Source organism: Peromyscus californicus, unplaced genomic scaffold (assembly GCF_007827085.1).
Source record: "Peromyscus californicus insignis strain IS unplaced genomic scaffold, ASM782708v3 Scaffold_16__1_contigs__length_79575227, whole genome shotgun sequence".
In the NCBI taxonomy this organism is placed as follows: domain Eukaryota; kingdom Metazoa; phylum Chordata; class Mammalia; order Rodentia; family Cricetidae; genus Peromyscus; species Peromyscus californicus.
The window spans coordinates 14090544-14111968 of record NW_026294458.1 but is presented as its reverse complement, the minus strand read 5'-3'; the positions used below and the strand labels follow the sequence as shown (position 1 = coordinate 14111968).

Here is a 21425-nt window from a genome sequence, read left to right as displayed (position 1 = left end):
AGATATTATAAGTAAATTAAACAGGTAAAAAGAATTTAACAGGCATATAATCAACAGCAATGTCTGCTTCAGAGTATATGAGCATCTAATAGATGAGAAGGTCTCAGGTCCAGAGATAAATTCCAAATAAAGTGACCCCCTGGAGACAGATTCTCACTCTCATCCTTACTGGCCTAGAGCTCTCTGTGTAGACCAGGTTGGACTTGAAATCAGAGATCTGCCTGCCTCTGCCTCCCAAGAGGAGGGATTAAAGACAACTGGCACCATGCCCAACCAAAGACAAGTTTCTTAATAGAGGTAAGAAAAAGGAAAAAAGGGAGGAAGAGGAGGAAGATGAAGAGGTGGTGGCAAAGGTAAACTGAGTAGAAGGTGATCTAATATTACAGTACTGGTAAGCAGAAAATATGAAGAAAAAAAGTATGGCCAACAAATTTAGAGATCCCTTTCTCTTTGGCTTAACATTAAAAAAAAAAATTCAAGAATCCAAGTTTATATTCAGTCAAGACCCCTGAATTTTAGGTTAATTCCTTCCACCATTCTCTATCCTTTAAAGAATAATGTATGCAGTTGAAAAAGTGTCACATTTCTGTTTAATAGTATAACTTCGAATGAGAGGTCAATTACATGTCATCAAAAATATACTTGTAGCTAATCATTTTTTAAGCTTTAATATCAACTAAAAGGCACCAGTGAGAGGGAAAATTAAGTCTTATCAACCATTAAAAGTAGCAAGGCAACTCCACGTGACTGACAGTAACTTCCTAGCAGAAGAAACAAGGAGGTCAAAATGAGAGAAATGTATGCATCCTTTGTTGTCCTTTGAGGGTCCATTAGTTGGCTTATTTTTAAGAGTAATGCAACCAGTGGAAGGGCCTTCATTTATGATTGAGTCTACAGGTAAAAAAATGGCATCTCTGAAAGCAGAAACTTTGGCTAATGCTACACAACTTACATACAAGTAACTACATCAATAAAGACTTTGGAGGGGTTAAAAATTAAACCCAAAATATCACGGGAGAGCGGGGAGCACATCATACATTTATCTCTAGTTAAATTACTAATGAAAGAAATGTTCAAACTATTTTAAATTTCTCTGAAACACACACATTTCAATTGCTTTAGTTGTACTACCTAGAGAAAGAAATTTCAAACAGTATACCACTATATTAAATTTAGGCGCTGCCTAAAATGTAGTTTATGTAACTCACTATTAATATTAACTGGTTAAAAATCAAGACAGATGATGTAAGAAAGCAGTAGACTGCCCGACTAGAAGGCAGGCTCAAAGTTTAAAAAACTGCCCATTACTACAGAGATCAAGTCAGAAGAAACTGAAAACTCTGAGGAAAAGGAATCTGGAAAGAGCAAGTCATATCTGGATACTACATATCCCTGAGGAAAAGGGCTGCAGTCATATTTTGATGCAAAAATCACACTAATACCCTGATAACATAAGAAACATATTAAAGAGTTATCAGTGGGAAAAAATCAATCAGAATAGTAATGCCACCAGGGTTCTTAGTGCTGGCTGAGTTTAACAAGCAAAGTCTCTGAGAAATGAAAGAATCAAAAGAATGATGAATCAAACAGAAAAACAGAACTGTGATGATTAGGAAAATGAAAAAGTAAGCAATAGCTGAGCATAGATGACAAACATTAGATATGCTTTTGCAAACGTAATATGCCATAATTATGCTTATATTCAGTACATAATCATAATGACCACCTTTAAATTCAGAGAAGATTCCAGAATGGAAATTAAAAAGTAGTTTTGGTATTGAATACTTCAGTGTTTTCACCTGATGATGAGCCGTGTATGGGGGTGGGGGGTGGGGGGTGAGAAAGACAGAACTCACTTCAGGAATGTAAGCCAGTACCAAATGTGTTAGATGTGCAAGTACACTTTTTTAAAGCCTGGATGTCATTTCCTCATAGACTATACTATATATTTCACTAAGATTTACAGCTTTGTTTTTACTATTTCAGCCTTGGGTGCTAGATTAGAATGCAATGAGAGAGAGATTGTAAAGAGGAAAGCTTAAACTAATAGTGAACACAAATACATAAAGATATGATAGAAACAACCAAAAGAAACAATATTAATAACTTAAGTAATCATATAACCTAAGAGGAGAATAACCTGAAAAGTGAAAAAGAGTATCTAAGAAATGTTATTACCAAAAAATAACAAATCGTGGACAAAATAATCACAGCCTTAGCTTTCTCTCTGTTGTCTTACACTAACGCACTCTTCGAAATCCAAGAACTGCATCACAGGAAATAACCTACTGTGTAGCTAGAACTACTTATACATTATTATTCCACTGATGTTTTGCACAGGAACTTGCTAAGTAAGGACTGATTGCTACAACTGCGGTCTGTGTTCTTCAGATTGGAGGTTTCCTCTCTGTCCTCTTTCTGAGTCTCTACCTTCTGGTGCTCAGTTCCTTTCATAAGGAAAATGAGAATCCAAAGCTGAAGCACTTCTGACCTCCTATCAAGTTTCCCACTCCAGGTTGAGGTACGCCTGGCTCCCTTTCTCCATTTGGATCAGGACTCTGTTGCTGGCCACTTTGCCGGTTCCACTCTGGTTCCTAGCAAATGCCAGGCTCACCTGGAGAGCAAGTGAAAAGAAAGGCTCACATCAGAAAAATAAAGCCAGATTATCAAACTCTGCAGAGGAGAGCACCTGAGGTATCTGAGCAACCCTCCAGGAAAGGTAGAGATCAGTGAAGACAGGGAGGGTAGGAGGATGAAGGTTTACTGCAGTTTATCATACTAAGCTTCCAGAGGGGACAAGAAAGGGGGAAAACTAAGCCAATTTCATTCAAACGCACTACTTCTGGACGAGTGCCATCTAGTATTTAGAAGCAGGAAGCAATTTATTGTTTCTAGATAAAACTTATAAAAGGTTTGGCAACACAGCATCTTAGCACTGCATTAGATAGTATAAAGATGCTGGACCTGACCTTGAACAAGTGAGCCCACAGAACATGTTTCATACCAAAGGCTAGAGGGTGACATTAAGCTTGGCAACACTCTAAAGCTAAGGCATTGCTTAATTCCAGAATCCTAGATTCTACCCACATTCACCTCCAAGTGAACGGCAAGGGAGGATCTGAATAATGATGTCCCAGTGGAGGCTTTTTGTACTCTCTTATTTGAGATAATCCACTGATTTGAGAAGAAAAAATGGTAGTGAAGTTCACTAAAACTCAGTTCTTTAGCTATGGGATGAAAAAAACTTGGCCATGGGATTTATTAGAGAACTGAGCCATCCAATTTCATTTGGGCCATACAGTATCAGTCTCTTTCTGAAAGAAAAATGGCAAAAACCTTATTCCAAAGATGTTCTACTCTATCTTACATTTAGCGCTGCCTACAACTCACAAAGCAAGGAATGCCCTCCAAGCTTTCCAAAACACATCTAATTATTTGAAGGCATGGCAGAGCAATTATGTCTCCTGACTTCTCCCTGAGTATAACTGCCCTTAACTGCTTTGGTGGTGACGGATGTTACCCAATACTCAAGCCACAGAGAGAATGCCATGCTGTGCTTAACATGCAGAAGGAAGGCTGGAGACAACGACCCTCAACACTAGATTGGTTACTTCTCAGTGTTAGATAGCTAAGGTAAAAATTCATGAAGCAGTCACTTCAGAGGAATCATTTTTCAGTCTTTCTTCCCAATTACTAGTCTGGACAAGGGTGGAATCTAGAAATTTAGATAAAAGCAAATCAGAGATTTTGAAGGCTTGACCTAAGTAAGTTCTAACATATTATGAATCACAAAATGCCATAGAATTTCTGTGTCAGCCAGAAAAGGGCACTGTATATGAACATACTATACTGCTTATAGAGAAGAGGACAGGAGAATGTAGAGACAAGGAGATTCGTTTCTCAAGATTTTTCATTTTAAGTCTGGAAGATTCTGCTTTATTTCTTTAGTGCATAAGAAAGTAGAGACCTCTGTAAGCATCTAATAAGAACTGCCCACCTGAGAGTATAAATGGCACCACTCAACTACACATTACCAGAGACTGGAGAGCAACATTTCCATAATCTGTAATGAACAAAATGGCCATCTTCCCTAACGCCCTGTTCCTACCAACTATTTCAAATGATAAACTGCAGTAAGTCCCCTCTTTTGATCCCTCTGGTCCTCTTGGCAGGTTGCTTAGTGGCTCAGGCTCTCTTCTCTGCAGTGTTGGTCATCTGGATTTCTTTTTTTTTTCTGCGAAAAATCTCTCTTCCCTTGCTCTCAGGGTAAACATGATTTTTCAACTGTCTGGTGATTCTGGACTTGGATGGAGACCAGAATTATAATAATCCAGGAGGTAGCAAGCAAAACAGAATCTTAATTCAAATAAACACAGGGATTGGCAAAGGTCAAACTGGAGAAGAAAACTGATGGGACAGCGAAGTACTCTACCTTTGCTGGATTTCTTCCTTCTCTTCTGGAAGAAATTCATCACCACAAGAAAGATGTGAAATAAAGAGAAAGATGGAGCAGGAGGAGAGAAGTATCAAGACAAAGCATTAAGACTCATAAGTCATCTGCCATGACCTAGCCAATAAGGAACCTGGGACAAGGACCGTCATTTATTAAATGTCTCAAACAAGAGTGACAAAGGAGGTGTGAATTACCTTATCATTGGCAAATATTTCTCCTATCTTCAGATCGACTTTCAATTTGACCAAATTTTACAGCTTCAAGTTATCTCTAAAAGGCCTGTGCCCTTCAGATTACATACAATACTTTGGTGAGAATTAATGGGTTATAGGTATTTGTCGATAACTCAGATATTAAAGGAATCTGCTACTGAACAACCAAATTAGTAGCAAAAGTTTAACTTTACCCAGGAAAAAAAGTATTTTTAGAATTCCAGATACTCAAAGGCTATGAGTTTGACGGCTGGCTCCTTTTACTGTAAAAGTTACTCAATCCTAGGGGGCTGGAGAGATGGTTCAGTGGTTAAGAGCACTGGCTGTTTTTCCAGAGGACAGGGGTTCAATTCCCAGCACCTACATGGCAGCTCACAACTGTCTGTAACTCCAGTTCCAGAGTACTCAACACCCATGGCAAAACACCAATGCACATAAAATAAAAATAAATTAGAAATTAAGACTAGAAAAATTATTTTACAAAAACATTCAATCCTAAGGTGCTAAACTCTCTGTATAGTCCATTAGTAGAAAATCAAACTTAAAGCCAAAAGATCTCATGGCAAAGTTTCCTTGTGGGCTCTTTCAGTGTAGGAGAGGGCTAGTAAGACCAGGTCTGATTATTGAGTTTCTAGGCCAATCCATGTTATACATACACCATCTTGAGAAGGCCAACAAGAAGTCTAACAATGCCCCCGCCCCCAAAGAAACGTCATATAGTTTGAAATAGGCTCCTGGTTATGACAACTCCTAGAGCTAAAAATTCAAATAAGACAAACTCCAACAAGTATTGATCAGGACCTACATGTTAACAAACCTATACAAGCAGCTTACAAGGCAGTTATCACTAATACCAATATAAAAATCAAGCCTTCATATAGATTAAGTAACTCATAGACAAAAAGTTTTCAAGAACAAAGTTCTAAGGCAAGAAATGAAAATATCCGCACCTGCAGTGTACAATTTTCTTTTCGTTTGAGGAACTCGACAAACCTGGCCACTACTCCTGGTGTGTTGATGACTTCATCAATAGGAGGATTAGGTTCTGTTTCCCCATAAAATAAAATAAAAGATTTCAATACAATGACTTCATAGATCAAAATTAGTCACAATACCCCTTTCTTATCATTCATTGGCCAGCTTTCATGTTAGAAATCTATCCCCCCAAAAAAGGTTAAAATTGAATTTGGTCACTTTCAAAGTAGTGTGGCTTGAAAGGTATCACAAAAACATAAGCTTAAATATTGAAAATTAAGCAAGGGCAGAATTCTTTGTTTTTGCAGCATAAGCAAAATCTTTTTTGTGTGTGCATCCTCAGCGCTGGACTGTAAGCTAAGCAAATTATTATTTATTTATTTTTTAGATTTTATTTTTTATTATGTATACAGCATATATGACAGCAGGCCAGAAGAGGGCACCAGATCTCATTACAGATGGTTGTGAGCCACCATGTGGTTGCTGGGAATTGAACTCAGGACCTCTGGAAGAGCAGTCAGTGCTCTTAACCTCTGAGCCATCTCTCTAGCCCAGCAAATTATTCTTATCACTGAGCTATACTACCAAGAATTCTCTGCTACAGTGGTTCTCAACCTTCCTAATGCTGCGATCCTTTAATGAAGTTCCTTATGTTGTGGTGACCCTCAACCACAAAATTATTTCATTGCTATTTTATAACTGTGGTTTGCTATTGTTATGAATCATAATGTAAATATCTGATATGCAAGATATCTGATATGAGACCCTTCAACACCCTCCAAGGGGTCAAGACCTACAGGTTGAGAACCTCTACTATTTTAGGAAACTCAGAAAGCAGGGAAATCCAAAACCAACTGCTACTAATATTTTGATACACTTTCCTCTGATCTTTTTTTTCAGTACAAAAGGCTTCAATTTGTGTTTTTTTTAATACCTGCCTAGAGAACCTGAATGACAGGATTCTCAAGGCGCTTATAGGACTTCACTTTCTTGTTAGGCACACTAACAAAAAAATGCCAGCAAGAATTGATTAACAGTTATTTGCCAAATTAATCTCACTTTGATTTATTAGAATGAGTATTATCATTTAATAAGCACTTACTGGGTAAACAGATAGGAAATATCAGATAATCAGGCCAATAATTCCAGGAGAGATTTTTCCTTTTATGTGTATGTAGCAATGCCAGAAAAATACAGTTATAACACTTAGGGAGATCCTTGGCAAAGTCAACAGCTTTACTGTAAAAGGTAAACCAAGCATGGTGGTTCACCCTAATAATCCCAGCACTCCAGAGGCAGAGGCAGATCTGGAGTTCAGGTTATCCTCCTGGAAAGTCACAGACAGCCTGTGTGCTATATTAAGGCCATATGTTTTTGTTTTGACTAAAGAGTTAATTAGTTTAATGTTGATTTGGAGGGAAGGAGTTCTAGTAACACGTCCTTTGCCTGGCTCAAGAGTCTTATCAATCACTCAAACATAACAAACTTGGTAACAATAAAGATAAACTAGTTAATATTCTGAATTATAGAAACATTGTATAAAAATGAGTAATACACCAAAAATGACAATAAATTAGGAAAATAAAACAAAGCAACCCTTTAGTTGTTTTGTTTGTCAGCACAGGGGATAAACCCCAGACTCTGTGCATCACAGGCAAGCAGTCTACATTAAATTACATTTCTAAGCCACAACAGTTGATTTTTTTTTCTATGTTAAGATGTGGTCTCACTATGTTGCCCAGGTTAGCCTTAAATTCTGAGATTCCTGTCTCCATCTCCTGGACTGGCAGGCAATTAAGCATCCAGCTTAACAATTATATGTTTTCAGTACATATTTTAAATTTACTTATTTGTTTGTCTCTCTATGTGTGGACCCATGTAGCATGGCACATGTGTGAAGATAATAACCTGCAGGAGTTGGTTCACATCAAGTGCGTTCCAGAGATCAAACTCAGGTCATCAGTCTTGAAGGCCAGTGCCTTTATTACCTGAGCCACCTTGATGGCCTAGTCACTATATTTGTTAAAAGGCTTTTTTTTTAAATCCACATGAGCTCATTGTCCCGAGCTCATTAGGTTCTGTCAAGTTGACACAGTTATCTGGTCAAAGAATCGCAATTGAAACGTTGGCTATATAAGATTGGCTTGTGGGAGATTATCTTGACTATTAATTGATGGAGGAGGGCCTAGCCCACACTATATGTAGCACCATTCTCTAGAAAGGTGGTCCTGAACAGTGTGAGAATGCAAGTAAACATAACAAGCCTACCTGCTAGCCTGCAAGCAGGACTGCCCATAGCACGTTCCACACTTTTTTACCATCAAGTGTTTTCTTTGGCATGGAATACTCTACGATGGACTTATTCCCTAAGTCTCACGCATTAACACTTGGTCCCCAGCTGATAACATGCATGCCATGTGCTCTCAGCTTCCTCTCTATGGTCCCAGCTGTGAGCTCTCGGTTGCTGTTCTCTCTAGTCTCCTGCAGCATGCTACTACCCCTCCACCATCACGGACTTGAACCATCTCGAACTGTAAGCCCCAAGTTTATCACAGCAATAAAAAAGTAACTAAGTCAAATAACCCGTTTTTCCTAAGTTGCTTTTGGGTAAGAAGTTTTATCAAAGCAACAACAAAAACCTAGAACATTCAAAACTACAGTTCATGAAGTAAAGAGTTTTCTTTGCTGAAAATTCAGATAGATAACTATGCCATGACCAACACTGTTCTCTTAAACTGACAATGAAATGAGTAGTCGAAGTCTCTCATCATCAACCACTGCAATAAACACATCTATGGTACTATGTTCTAGTTACCACATTTTAAAGAAGGAAGCTGGCAAACTAGAATACATGGAAAAGCAATAGTTATGAATGCCTTTTGTGGGAAAATCATGCTAAAAAGGGACAGCCCACAGAATTTTACCACCTTATGTGTATGTTACAGTGGTAGATATTTTAATGTAGCTATCACCTCAAGATATAAAAATTTTAAAAAACTAATGATTTTAAACAACCATAATTTACCACTGTATGGTTTACTATTTGCTAACAATCTTTTAATATGGCTTACAATTTTTTTACCTGCCCAGAATAACAAGTACTATATGCCAGTGTATACTAATTACACAAAAAGAAGAATTATCCTATTCTGCAATAAATCTATACTTAACTTTCAGTGGTAAACTGCTAATATTAAAATTAGTAACTACTGTTCAAGTAATTTTTAATAAAGAGCAGAGCTTCTCAATTTCAGAGAGCATAAGCTCTTGATTATTACTTACTACAAGGTCTTTTACATGACAGCCCCAAATGAAATGTTCTAGTAAGATCCTATGAATAAGTAAGGAAAATGAAATGCAAGGACTCAAAATTCTACACACCGATATGCCTCTTTATTTTTCTACTCACATAACACACTACTCCAAAACAAATTACCTAGAGCTGTAGAAACGGGGTTATGGACAAGGAATAATTTACACAGAGATGAAAAAGGAAAGTCAATGTATCCAAGACTTACCTTTTGAGAGTAGTTTCCTGAATTTCTGTGTTGCAGAAAGCTGCTGCTCTGGGCTATTTGAAAATATCATCTCAATCATGTCAGAGGTAATGACCCCACCCTAGATCAAAGATAAGCAAATATAACACAATATTAACCTTAGTTCAGTGGAAATAAAATTAAAGAAAAAACATAAAATCCTATCAAATTAATCACACATTTCCAAAAGCTATACAAATACATAAATCTTTACATGCAAAACTATTTAAGATCATACTAATGTGATGAGGTCAGACTTTATTATTAAGAAGCTCATCATAGTCGGGCGGTGGTGTCTCAGACCCCTAATTCCAGGACTCCGGAGGGAGAGGCAGATGGATCTCTGAGTTCGAGTCCAGCCTGCTCTACAGAGTGAGTTCCAGGACAGCTATGGCTACACAGAGAAACTGTCTCAGAAACTAAAAAACTTAAAAAAATAAAAGAAACTCATGATAGTGAGAAAGCTATCCAAGTAGTGAATGCTGAAAGAGGCATATTATCATTCTTCACCTAGCTTCTCACATTAGTGTTACCAAAACTAAATATTAGAAAATTTAAAGGTTGGGCTAGAGAGACAGCTCAGCAGTTAAGAGCACCGGTTGTTCTTCCTGAGGACCCAGATTCAAGTCTCAGCATCCACACAGCAGCTCACAACCACCTGTACCTCCAGCCCTGGGGGATCACAAGCCCTCTTCTGGCCTCCAAAGGCACCAGGAACTCAAGTGGTATACATGCAGCTAAAACACCCACACGCATAAAATACAAAAATTTTAAGATCTTTTTCATGACCTCTGAATCTAAAGCAATTTTTCTATATCTCTTTTACATCGGTCACTTCTATTCTTTTTTATTTTTGAGAAGAGGTATTATGGTGACACAATATTTGTGCTCTAACAAATAATGCTTGCCTGAAAATCAGAAGGAGCTAGCCATTAGTTAACTATAGAGGTCTGGAGGTCTGTACAAACAGAGAGGAAGTGATAAGGCGGCGGGGTGGAGAGAGGAGCCCAGCCTCTTTTTGGCTGAGGATTTCGTAAAGGTAAGAACTAGTGGCTGGCTGCTCTGCCTCTCTGATCTTCCAGCATTTACCCCTATAGCTAACTCCGGGTTTTTATTGTTAAGACCGATTAGGATTTGTGCAACAAGGTATCATGCATCTCATGCTGGACTCAAATTCTCTATGTAGCCAAGGACAACATTGAACTTCTGATCTTGCCCCCAATTTCTGAGTGCTGAACTTACAGGCATAGCCACTAGACCTGATTGATGTGGGACTGGATATTGAACTCACAGCTGTATATATAATATACTAGGCAAGCACTCTACTGAGATATCCCACAGCCCCAGCATACCACATACCAAACTCACATCACTACTAGATATTTTCCTGGTTATTTGTTAACACCTGAACTTCCCAGTTTATTATAATCTCCTTGAAAGCAAATAACCTTGCCTTTTGTGTTTATTTTTTCAACAGATGTATAGAGATATAAAATTGGATATATTAATAGGATAGCATTAAGTAATTCTATACACATCAATCACTACTACTGAGAGCTGTCACATAAGAGATGAGATATTCAACTAACACTTAGTAAAGGAGTTGGTATCCAGTTTCTAACCACTGCTAAATTAAAAAATTGACTCCTTAAATCCCTACTGTTTGTCTTAAAATTTTGTTTCCTACATGTTACTGTTTTATTAGGACTTTCTATTTCTCACTACCATCTATGTTTAATATCAGCAGTCAGCTTCCTCCAGATCATTCATTACAATGAAACAAAGTTCTTATTTTAAGAAAGGTTACAGTTGTAAGGCAGTGGTGGCACACACCTTTAATCCTAGCCCTCAGGAGGCAGACACAGGTAGATCTCTAAGTTTGAGGCCAGCCTGGTCTACGAGAGAGTTCCAAGACAGCCAGTGCTGTTGCACAGAGAAACCTTGTGGGGAGGGAGGGAAGGAGGGAGGGAGGGAGGGAGGGAGGGAGGGGACAGACAGATTACAGTCAGTAAGATGAATTATAAAGAAATGTGCACTGAGTTTTAGGAAATACTATGTGGCTGACAATAAACCTCTAACACTTGAAAATCATTAGAGAGCCATTTGTGGTGGCACAGGTCTGAAACCCCAGCAAAGACAGGCTGAAGCAAGGGAGTAGAGAATTTAACACCAGCTATCACATAGAGAGATCCTGTCTGAATTCCCACAGAGAGAACCACGAAGCATTCTGCTTAAGATTAGAAAAGCCACTGTTTTCAACATAGCAAGACTGAGTAAACAAGTGTTTAAGGGACTGCTACAAATGTCTTCGAATGTGCAAAACCAGCTGTATATCTGTGTGCATGATAGTATTATAAATGTGGCAAACAACTATCTTTTTCTCCCACCCTACCCACTCCCCCCCTTTTTTTTAATTTTATTTTTAGAGACAGGGTTTTTCTGCATAGCCCTGGCTGTCCTGGAACTCACTCTGTAGACTAGCCTCGAACTCACAGAGATCCACCTGCCTCGCTGGGATTAAAGGTGTGTGCCACCAACACTGGACTTTTTTTTCCCTTTTATATCTTCTCTTATAGCTGTACAGATTTATATCATGGTATTTAAACTACAGGACATCAAGAAGAGGAGTGAACATTACCTTAACTTTTTGCATCCTCTTCTAGGGAGAAGGTTGGTTATATAGAAAAGATATACTGTTTTAGATGAAGGAACAACTTTGTTATCTTTATCTGAAGCTCAAAATGGTTAAAAAACAATAAAAAGTGTATGTATGCCTAACAAATAAGGAGTAGATTCTGATAACTAATTTCATGTGTCAACCAGGTTACCTAGACAAATACAAGTCTAAATGTTACTCTGAAAGTATTTTAGATGTGATTAACATTTAAATCAGGACAATTGAATAGAGCAGATTCTAAGATTGGTCTTCATACTGTGGAGTGACCTTAATTAGCTAAAGGCTTTTAGACCGAGGTTTCCCAAAAGAGAAGGAATTCAGACTCAGATTTCAACAGTGATGCTTCCTGTGTCTCCAGCCTGCTGACCTGCCCTCCAGACTACTTGGTTGCCAGCTCCCATCACAAAAGCCACTACCTCAGATCTCTTGCTCCCCTTGCTTCCTTCCCCGCCTCCCCACCTCCCTCTTTCTTTGCCCCTCTCCCTGGTTCTTTCTCTTAGAAACCCTGACTAAGACATCTAGAACACTACATTCATAGGAAATAAAGAGGTGACTCAGCAGTTAAGAGTACATACTGCTCTTGCAGAAGACTCCAGTTCTGTTCCTAGAACTCATATTGGGCCACTCACAAGTACCTGTAACTCCCACTCCGGTGGATCTGATCTTGTTTCCAACCCCCTCAGGCACCCCAACACAAGTATGTATCCACACACAGACACATATTTAAAAATAAATACTTCTTTTTAAAAAATTACAGTCTGGGCCAGGCGGTGGTGGCGCATGCCTTTGATCCCAGCACTCGGGAGACAGAGCCAGGCAGATCTCTGTGAGTTCGAGGCCAGCCTGGTCTACAGAGCAAGATCCAGGACAGGCACCAAAACTACAAAGAGAAACCCTGTCTCGAAAAACCAAAAAACAATATTACTACATTCACTTAGTATCCCTTTAATAGTTGGACTGACCAACTCTCCTCACCACCTTCCCCCTCCCCCCAGGTTTCTCTGTGTAATCCTGGCTGTCCTGGAACTTAGAGATCTTCCTGCCTCTGCCTCCCCAGTGCTGGGATTAAAGGTGTGCACCACTAACACCACCTGGCTGAGAGACAGACCTTCTAAAGGCCTAAGAAAAATTTACCACAAACCGATTAAATTGTTGGCCATATTTTCGTCAGTTCTAAAAGGAGTTACAAATGTTCAGGAAACCAGTTCCTCCTAAAATCCCTCTCGGCTTAGGCAAACTATAACATTTCCCACAAGTTTGCAAACAGTCCCTTAATACATTCTGATCAAATTAATGTTTGAGACCACCATTCATGGAGCTAAGATACAGCTCATTGGCAGAGTTCTTATCCAATATACTTAAATTCTGGGTTAATGCAATTGCACACAAAACTGCTTCTTTTGTTTTCTAATGAAATCTTGGATGGGACAATTGTTGTTTCTACTCAGAGATAAGTACTATAAGCATTCTGAAATACTTCCTTAGCTATAGTTACTTTTAAGATTGTTTATATAATAGGTTTATAACTTACCTATGTCTGTATACATCTTTATATTTTTTTTACCCATTTATAATTAGTTTAACAATGATCTATTATTAAAATAGTCCATTTTTCCAAATTGTGGTTTACATTAAGTACATTTTATTTCATAGTATGGATATGGCTTGAATTTATTTTGAGATATACAACTTTGTATCCATTTTCTTTTCATCTCAAAAATTTCACTGATTCCTAGTTGTTTGGTCAGAATTACAGTATACACTGGTGAGTCTGTATATCTGTGATTTATTTTGGGGTTCTCTTGGTTCACTTTTAGAAAACAGATGCAATTGGTCAGTGTCTCACCACTTCATCTTGGGGACCAATCTCAAGCTAAGCTGCCTCATCGACATGTAAGTTCCTCTCCGTTCCAAGTTTAATCACCTCAGTGATGACTTCTCTAAGGCTTTTTTTGTGGGGGAGGGTTCTGTTTAGCCCTAGCTGTCCTGGCACTCACTTTGTAGCCCAGGCGGGCGTCGAATACAGACCCACCTGCCTCTGCCTCCCGAGTGCTGGGATTAAAGGCGTGCGCCACCGCCGCCCGGCGTAAGACAGTATCTTAACACAGGCTCATTAACTACTAATGTACCCCTCTGATGGTGAAGCTGATGAAGGAAGAAGCTATACACTGGAGGTGGGGGGTGACAGAGGAGTACAAGGAAATCTGTTGTTTTTTAAACTGTTTTGCTGTGAATCTAAATGTTCTAAAAACTTCATTATATCTATTAAAAATTCTAAAAGAAATTATACTCTGTCAGATCTAAAAGGAGCCTTATTTATATAAACTGAAGAACTATGTAGTAACATAAAAGACATCACATGCCACCATTTGTATAGGAAAAAGGAGAAATGTTTTGTTTCATACACAGAGGTTCTCCTAAAGAACAAATGAAGAGTATTAGTGGTTACCATGGGAGAAAATATTTGGTGACTTAAGTGGCAAATACTTTAAAAAAAGAAAGAAAAGAAAGCAAGCCATACATAGGGCTGCGCTGTGGCTCAGTGGCAATGCTGCTGTCTACCCTGAAAAGGGCCCTGTGTTAAATACCCAACACTACAAAGATATACACATGTGATTTTACTAGAATATATTAATTATTCAAAATGGCTTAGAGAGATGGTTGAGCATTGCACTTGCAATTCTTGTAGGACCTGAGTTCAGTTCCCAGGACTGATATGGTGGCTCACATCTAACTTTAGTTCCAAGGAATTCAGTGTCCTCTTCAGGCCTCCATGAGTATCAGGCATGCACATATATTTACATACATGCAGGCAGAGCCAGGTGGTAGTGGCACACACCTTTGATCCCAGCACTCAGGAGGTAGAGACAGGCAGGCAATCTCTATGAATTCAAGGCCAGTCTGGTCTACAGAGTGAGTTTCAGGACCTAGCTACACAAAGAAACCCTGTCTCAAGAAACCCAAAAAAGGACAATAAATAAAAATAAATACATCTTTTAAAAAAGATTTATTTATCTTATGTTTATGTATACAAGTGCTCTATCTACATGTATGACTTTATGCCAGAAGAGGGTATCAGAATGCACTAGAGATGGCTGTGAGCCACCATGTGGTTGCTAGGAATTGGAACTCAGGACCTGTGGAAGAACAGCCAGTGCTCTTAACCTCTGAGCCATCTCTCCAGGCCCAAATAAATACATCTTTAAAATATATATACTGCTGTGCTATGGTGGTGCATGCCTTTAATCCCAGAACTTGGGAGGCAGAGCCAGGCGGATCTCTGTGAGTTCGAGGCCAGCCTGGTCTACAGAGCAAGATCCAGGACAGGCACTAAAACTACAAAGAGAAACCCTGTCTCGAAAAAACAAAAAATAAAAACAAAAAAACAAAAACAAAAATATATATGTAATGTATATACTGTATATAATATATACTAATTGCTTTCAATGAGACATTTTCATAAATGCATAACATATTTTGTATGATGTACTTAAAATTATTTAATTATACTGGAAATCTCAGCAGATCTGAGGCATTTCAGTATTTCTTTTATGTAACCCCCAAAAAAGTTACAATAAAATTACCTAATACTTCTGGTATCTAATTTTCCAAATCATATATACATGTTGGTTTTACTATGACAACTTTGGGAAGGGTACACATGCCACAGGTGCCTATGTAGGTCACAGGATACGAGGGAGTCAGTTCTCACCCTCCACCATGTAAGTCACAGAGATTGAATCCAGGCTTGGTGGACAGCAGCTTTCCCCACTGAGCCATCTCCCCTGCTCCCACCCTTCATTTTCAGTTGACACACTGTATACATTAAGTACAAGATGTTTCAACACATGTATTTTTGCCAAGGGCTGTGGGAGTATACAGCAGGTAACAACTAGTGTTCAACAGGTCGACCTACCAGCAGATGAGTAATTCTCTGTAGAGGAGCCCCACCTGGCAAAGTCCGTGGGGTCACTGGCTGTGGAAACCGGTTGTTTCCTGTCTGTAACTTTCTCATGTGCCACCACTATATCTCCCTAAAAATAGCGGTGGGGTTCTTTCCACAGCCCATTGATAGTGTGCTTTACATCTTTAGGCACACATATAACTGTGGGTGGTCAGATGGTCAGGAAGATGATTTCTGTTTAAGCTGTGTAATTCTGATGAACAGAAATAATACCAGAATATTTTTCTTTACTGACACAAAAAAGTAACAGTATTCTCAGTCTCAACGATAGCTCATTTTAGATTTCAGAATAAATTCAATATAGACTAAGCTGCTCCTGCAGAAAATACACAAGTTCCAAGTGTTTATTGCTAAATCAAGATCAGGCTGTTTACATTGAGATGTAAACCCCCTACCGTAATTGACGCACATACCCCTACTACTCAAGGTTCTGCTAATTAACTATTATTGTTTAGTCCTGAATTTCAATGTCATTTTCTGTCTGGGAACTCTAATCAACTTAGAGCGACATGCTTAGTCAAGCTTACTCACTGGCCAGTCACTGTGACCTTCTTAGCCTGAGAAAAACTGTATGATTTATCATGTGTTAGGAGACTGGGTCAGACTCTGAAATTGTAACATACAACTGTCCAGAGTTTTGGCTGAGAGAGAGAAGGAGAATGAGAGAGTATGAGTGTGGGTGTGTGAAGGGGAGCTATAAAAAGCTATAGAGAGAACTGCTGTGATAAAAGCTGTGCAAGGGTAAGTGTGTGTGTGAGTATGTGCTGAGGAAGGGATGTGAAGGAAGTGTGTAAAGAGCAGTGGAGGAATGAGGGAGATGTGGGAGAGTGCATGTATAAGCTGAGTGAGGATATAGCTATATGGGCAGAGATATAAGTATGAAGTGTGAGAAATAAAAGAAGAAGCATGAGAGGTTAGAAAGAGAATGAGTGAGTAAAGTGAAGAAATTATGTAAAAATATGTGAAGGAATGTAACAGAGTAGAAGGAAGAAATGTGGATAGAAGAGCAATATGGAGCTATATAAAAAGAGATCTAACTGTGCAAAAGAGGCATATGGCTATACAGAGAACTTATGAAGAATGTAGCAGTGTGGATTGTAACTTGGCTATATGCAGAATGTAACAATGTGGAATGGTGGAGACAGATTTTCAGAGAGGATTTTTTTTTTTTGGAGCTGAGGATCGAACCCAGGGCCTCGTGCTTGCTAGGCAAGCGCTCTACCACTGAGCTAAATCCCCAACCCCAGAGAGGATTTTTTTTTTTTTTAAGATGAAGTAAAAGAGTAAGTTACCATCAGAAAGCATGTGTGTTTCCTTATTTTCCTCCTCAAATAGTAAAAAGTCTAGCCCTCAGATACGTAAGAATTTTTCCTAAGCCCTCACTGCCTTCGTGGATGCCCCCCCCATACCCTGGTGGTAGCTGGAGCCTGGCCCCCCAGGCTACCAATATATTTTTTTTTTAAAGATTTTTGTTTTGTTGTTTTTGAAACAGGGTCTGTGAGACCAAGGAAAGCCTCTAACAACCCTCCTTCCTCAGATTCCCTAGTTCTGGGTTTATACAGCCCAATTAACCTTTCTATTAAACTCAAGAAGACCAACATCTCTTACCTTTACCACAACACCAAGGAGTTCTTTTTATTATCATACTTACTGGTGCCATCTCCATGTTATTAATCTGGGCCTCATGAAAGCCACCATCTGACATAACTTCTTCTTCTGTTTCTTCTTCTGCTGTAGCAACATTTCTTCTCTTGAATAACTGAAAAGTAAAAGAATATTAAAAATACAATTTTCACACAAGGGAACTCAACACCTTTTTAATTCTAAAGCTTTGTGCTGCCTTTAGTGTTTCCTGGTAAGGAAAGATGTCAGACTGCTTTCTCTACAGTCTTACAATTAAATCAATTAACTACTACAATATGTATGCCAATACCCAAGGGCAAGCCTCGAGGTGGTGGCGCATGCCTTTAATCCCAGCACTCAGGAGGCAGAGGCAGGAGGATCTTTGTGAATTTGAGGTCAGCCTGATCTGCAGATCGAGTTCTGCGACAGCCAGAGCTATTACACAGAGACATTCTTGTCTTCAAAAACCAAAACCCAAACAAACAAACAAAACAAAAACCTCAAAGGCATAAAACTTAACTAAGAGAGACATGACACACTGCAAGACACAAATATGATGATGATGGTGATGATGATGACGACGACCAAGATGATATAACCACCACCTCCAAGAATGAAAACGGGACCCTGGACATGTGGAAGCTGTTTCCCTCAACACTTGGTAAGTAGCAGGAAACAAGATAGTCTTAACAGTTCTTCGGGAACAAGTGAGAACAAGAATGCTATTGGAATGACTAAACACTTCCATCTTAGTGACCTTCAAGGATAGTATATTGAGGTTTCTAGCCTTGCCAATCTCTAGGAATTCCTGACAGCAAAGGGGGGTCTTTTAAAGCACTCATTACTAAGTCTTCAAAATCCAGTACTGAGCTTGTATCACACATCACAATCGGAACCAGTCACATATTAATTGGCCATTTGTTATAGAAGTTTAGAAATTCAGGGTGAATGAAGCAGCATGAGGCACAGCTACAACTTGAACCCTACAGAACACACTTTGAACATTAATGGTTCAGATGGTATCAAAGGTTCCGTCCAGTAATGAAGACTATCACTTTCTTTACAGTCCAAGTCATATCCACTAAAGTGCTTCAACTACCTATGTAAACTTCAAAGGACTAGAAATGATGCACTAAATGAGTGTATGTTGTCTCTTTCAGTGTTTTTATACACTCATACTTATCTTGCTTCATATATACAGATAAATACACTGAACTTGAGTTGAATTTCTGTCAAAACTTTTAGTATTTCATTTTGGGTTCACAATTATGACAGAACACAGCAAACCCACAGGATAAGCCATATTAACTGATCCAAGAGAGCAGAAAAAAAAATGTGAGGGGGAAAGGGTTCTAGAGAAAAATACTAACAACAACAAATTATCTGAAAAGTTTACTGTTTAGTTGGAATTCCACTTCAGCCCCCCACCCCCCTCTCCAGACCCTGCCCTCAGAAAACCCACCAAACTGTGGTTCCTCCCCCAGAGCTACTCAAAACCATGCATACAGGGTATTTAAACTGCCTTCTGGACAACATCCTCATGATTTTTCCCAGTCTCCTCTCCCAGTCACATCTCTGGGAACCAGGAAGATCACTCAGGAATGTTTTGCCCAATAAACTTGATCTTTTATTTTTAATTTGCTTGATCTGGATTACTGCGCCTATGGAGAGACTTATATCAGGGTACAGAAACCTTTCATCTTGGTGCATTGGCCAGGAAGAAATTGAGTGTTCCCCCGTCCCATCCGTCTCCCCCGACCACCACCCTACCATCCCCCCACCCTACCCTCTTCCCATGGAAAACCACTCCTCTCCTTACAGCCACCAGACTACATCAGCTTTCAGACCAGTAAGTTGCCTGTTCCAAGTCACTGCCTCTAGGGGTCCAGGACCCCTCCCAATTTTCAGGGTAGCCTGCCAAGATGTGGCTGCACCAGAGGCAACCTCTACCCATTCCCACTCAATCAGATCCTCCCTGGATCCCTGGGATGCCAGGACATTCAGGCTTTGGATCTTCCTCTACCCACACAACCCAAAAGCCTATCACTATCACAGTGGACACACTGCTTTAGACTTCGGGTTCCAGCACAGGCTTGTGAGACAGCTGTGGGTCTAAGTCAGATCCCCAAACACCCTTGGGGTATCTTTTACAAAAATCTATATTCAAATTGGGGCTATCTGATACCACATGTCCTGAACGCCTGATTTCCCTATGCACTAAGGCCTGGTCACTATACACTCTTGATAACCAGTCAAGATGACCACCGGGTTGAATTTACCATCATCCATGATCTTGAAAATTTTTGCTGGCATAGAGATAAGTGGTCAGAACTACTCTACATCCACAGGTTTTGGATTCTGAGTTCTTGCTCTTCCTTCTGTAGCCAGGGTCCCATGGCCCAGGTCTTGTTGGCTAGGGTCACGGTGCCTCCAGATTACCACTCATCTGGGAACTAGGACCCTGAACATTCCACGCTGACCTTGGGCCAGAGACACAAGCCCCTCCCCTACTCCCTGCCTACCCATCCCCCTTCTACACTGCCACAAGTTCCATTCAGTGGCAAACATTCCTCCCCTTATCCACCCCTCCCCCATTTTCCCCCCACTGGGACAAAGATGGAGGACCAACTTCCTCCTCCTTACCCACCTTTCTCTCTTCCCCTCTCTCCCACTGCTCCTCCCTATCCTTCAATGCCACCACCTACACCCTGGTCCCCATCCACAACACTGGCCTACCTCCCACCCCATCCTCTCAAGTATCTTCTTATACTCCATCTTGACAGACTCCTGCCCTCCTCAGCCCTCTCCAAGAGGTAGCTGGAACTGATGGAATTGCTGAGTCCACACCCCTCTCCCTTCAGAACCTCTCACAGATAGAAAAGCGGATAGGTTCCTTCTCTGCTAATCCTTCTGTTTATATCAAGGAGTTTCATTATCTTTCCCAAGCCTATGATCTGACCTGGCATGACCTCTATGTCATCCAGGCCTCTACCCTCACACCGGAGGAGCAAGGTCAAGTTCAGACAGGAGCAAGACAGTATGCAGACTAACCCACCTAGTGGACAATATGGTCCCTGCCAGCTACAGAACCCTATTGGGACAACCAACTGGGTCAGAATGGCCACCAGCAGAGGGAACTCATGGTCTGCTGCCTCCTTCAGGGTATGAAAATGGTCTCAGATAAAATTAATTTTGATAAGCTCTGAGAGATTACACAAGCAAGCTGATGAGAATCCAGCCATTTTTCTAAATCAATTACAAGAGACCATGCTTCAATATACTTTCCTTGACCCAGCCACCCCAGTGGGAGCCAAGGGTCCTGGTCACCCATTTCATTTCTCAGTCAGCGCCAGATACTAGAAAGAAATTAAAAAGGGCTGAGGAGGGTCCCCAAACCCCATACAGAAATTGGTAAAAATGGCTTTTAAGGTTTTTAACGCCCAAAAGGAGGCAGCTGAGTCTTCTGGACAGGCTTGCAACAGAAGGCTACACTCCCAAGCAGACGCCTTGGCAGCTGCCCTGAGTCCATCGGCGCCCTCACAAGGGAGACAAGGGAAGTCCACCAGGATCCATTCTGCTGGAGCTCAGCCCAAGTCAACTCCACCAGGAGCCTGCTGGAAATGGAAGGCTACTGGTCCTGGTTGCTGCCCTGACTCTCAGGTACCGACGACGACGACGACGAGGCCATGCTTCATCTGCCAACAGCCTGGACAAAGGAAATCAAAATGCCCACGCACGTGCTTGTCCTCGATGCCATGCCACGGAGGTCCAGCCTCCCGACGTCAGCATCTGAGACTTTAAACTCCTCAGCCTGGCAAAGGACTGACACAGCCTAGACCTAGTGACTCCCACTGCCCTTGCCGTGCATAGGATAAAGCTCCAGGTAGCAGGTAAGTCCACCACCTCTCCAGTGGACACGGGAGCTACCTATTCTGTTTTAACCTCTCACTCGGGTCCCACGGTTCCCTTGCCAATTTCTGTCACA

General features: G+C 40.3%; 1 protein-coding gene and 1 non-coding gene across 2 annotated transcripts in view; both read right to left on the bottom strand.

Annotated features, from left to right (window-relative positions):
• The window catches only part of Kpna1 (karyopherin subunit alpha 1), a 70751-nt gene that overhangs the window by 26438 nt on the left and 22888 nt on the right, over positions 1-21425 (bottom strand). The window contains exons 3-5 of the mRNA XM_052740453.1: positions 17469-17576; positions 9159-9258; positions 5616-5710 (exon numbers count right to left, since the gene is read on the bottom strand). Of these exons, the coding sequence (XP_052596413.1) occupies positions 5616-5710; positions 9159-9258; positions 17469-17576 (303 nt within the window). The remainder of the gene's footprint in view (positions 1-5615; positions 5711-9158; positions 9259-17468; positions 17577-21425) is intronic.
• Positions 16985-17065, bottom strand: Trnaa-agc (transfer RNA alanine (anticodon AGC)). Its single transcript has one exon. It is a non-coding gene; the product is annotated as a tRNA-Ala (tRNA).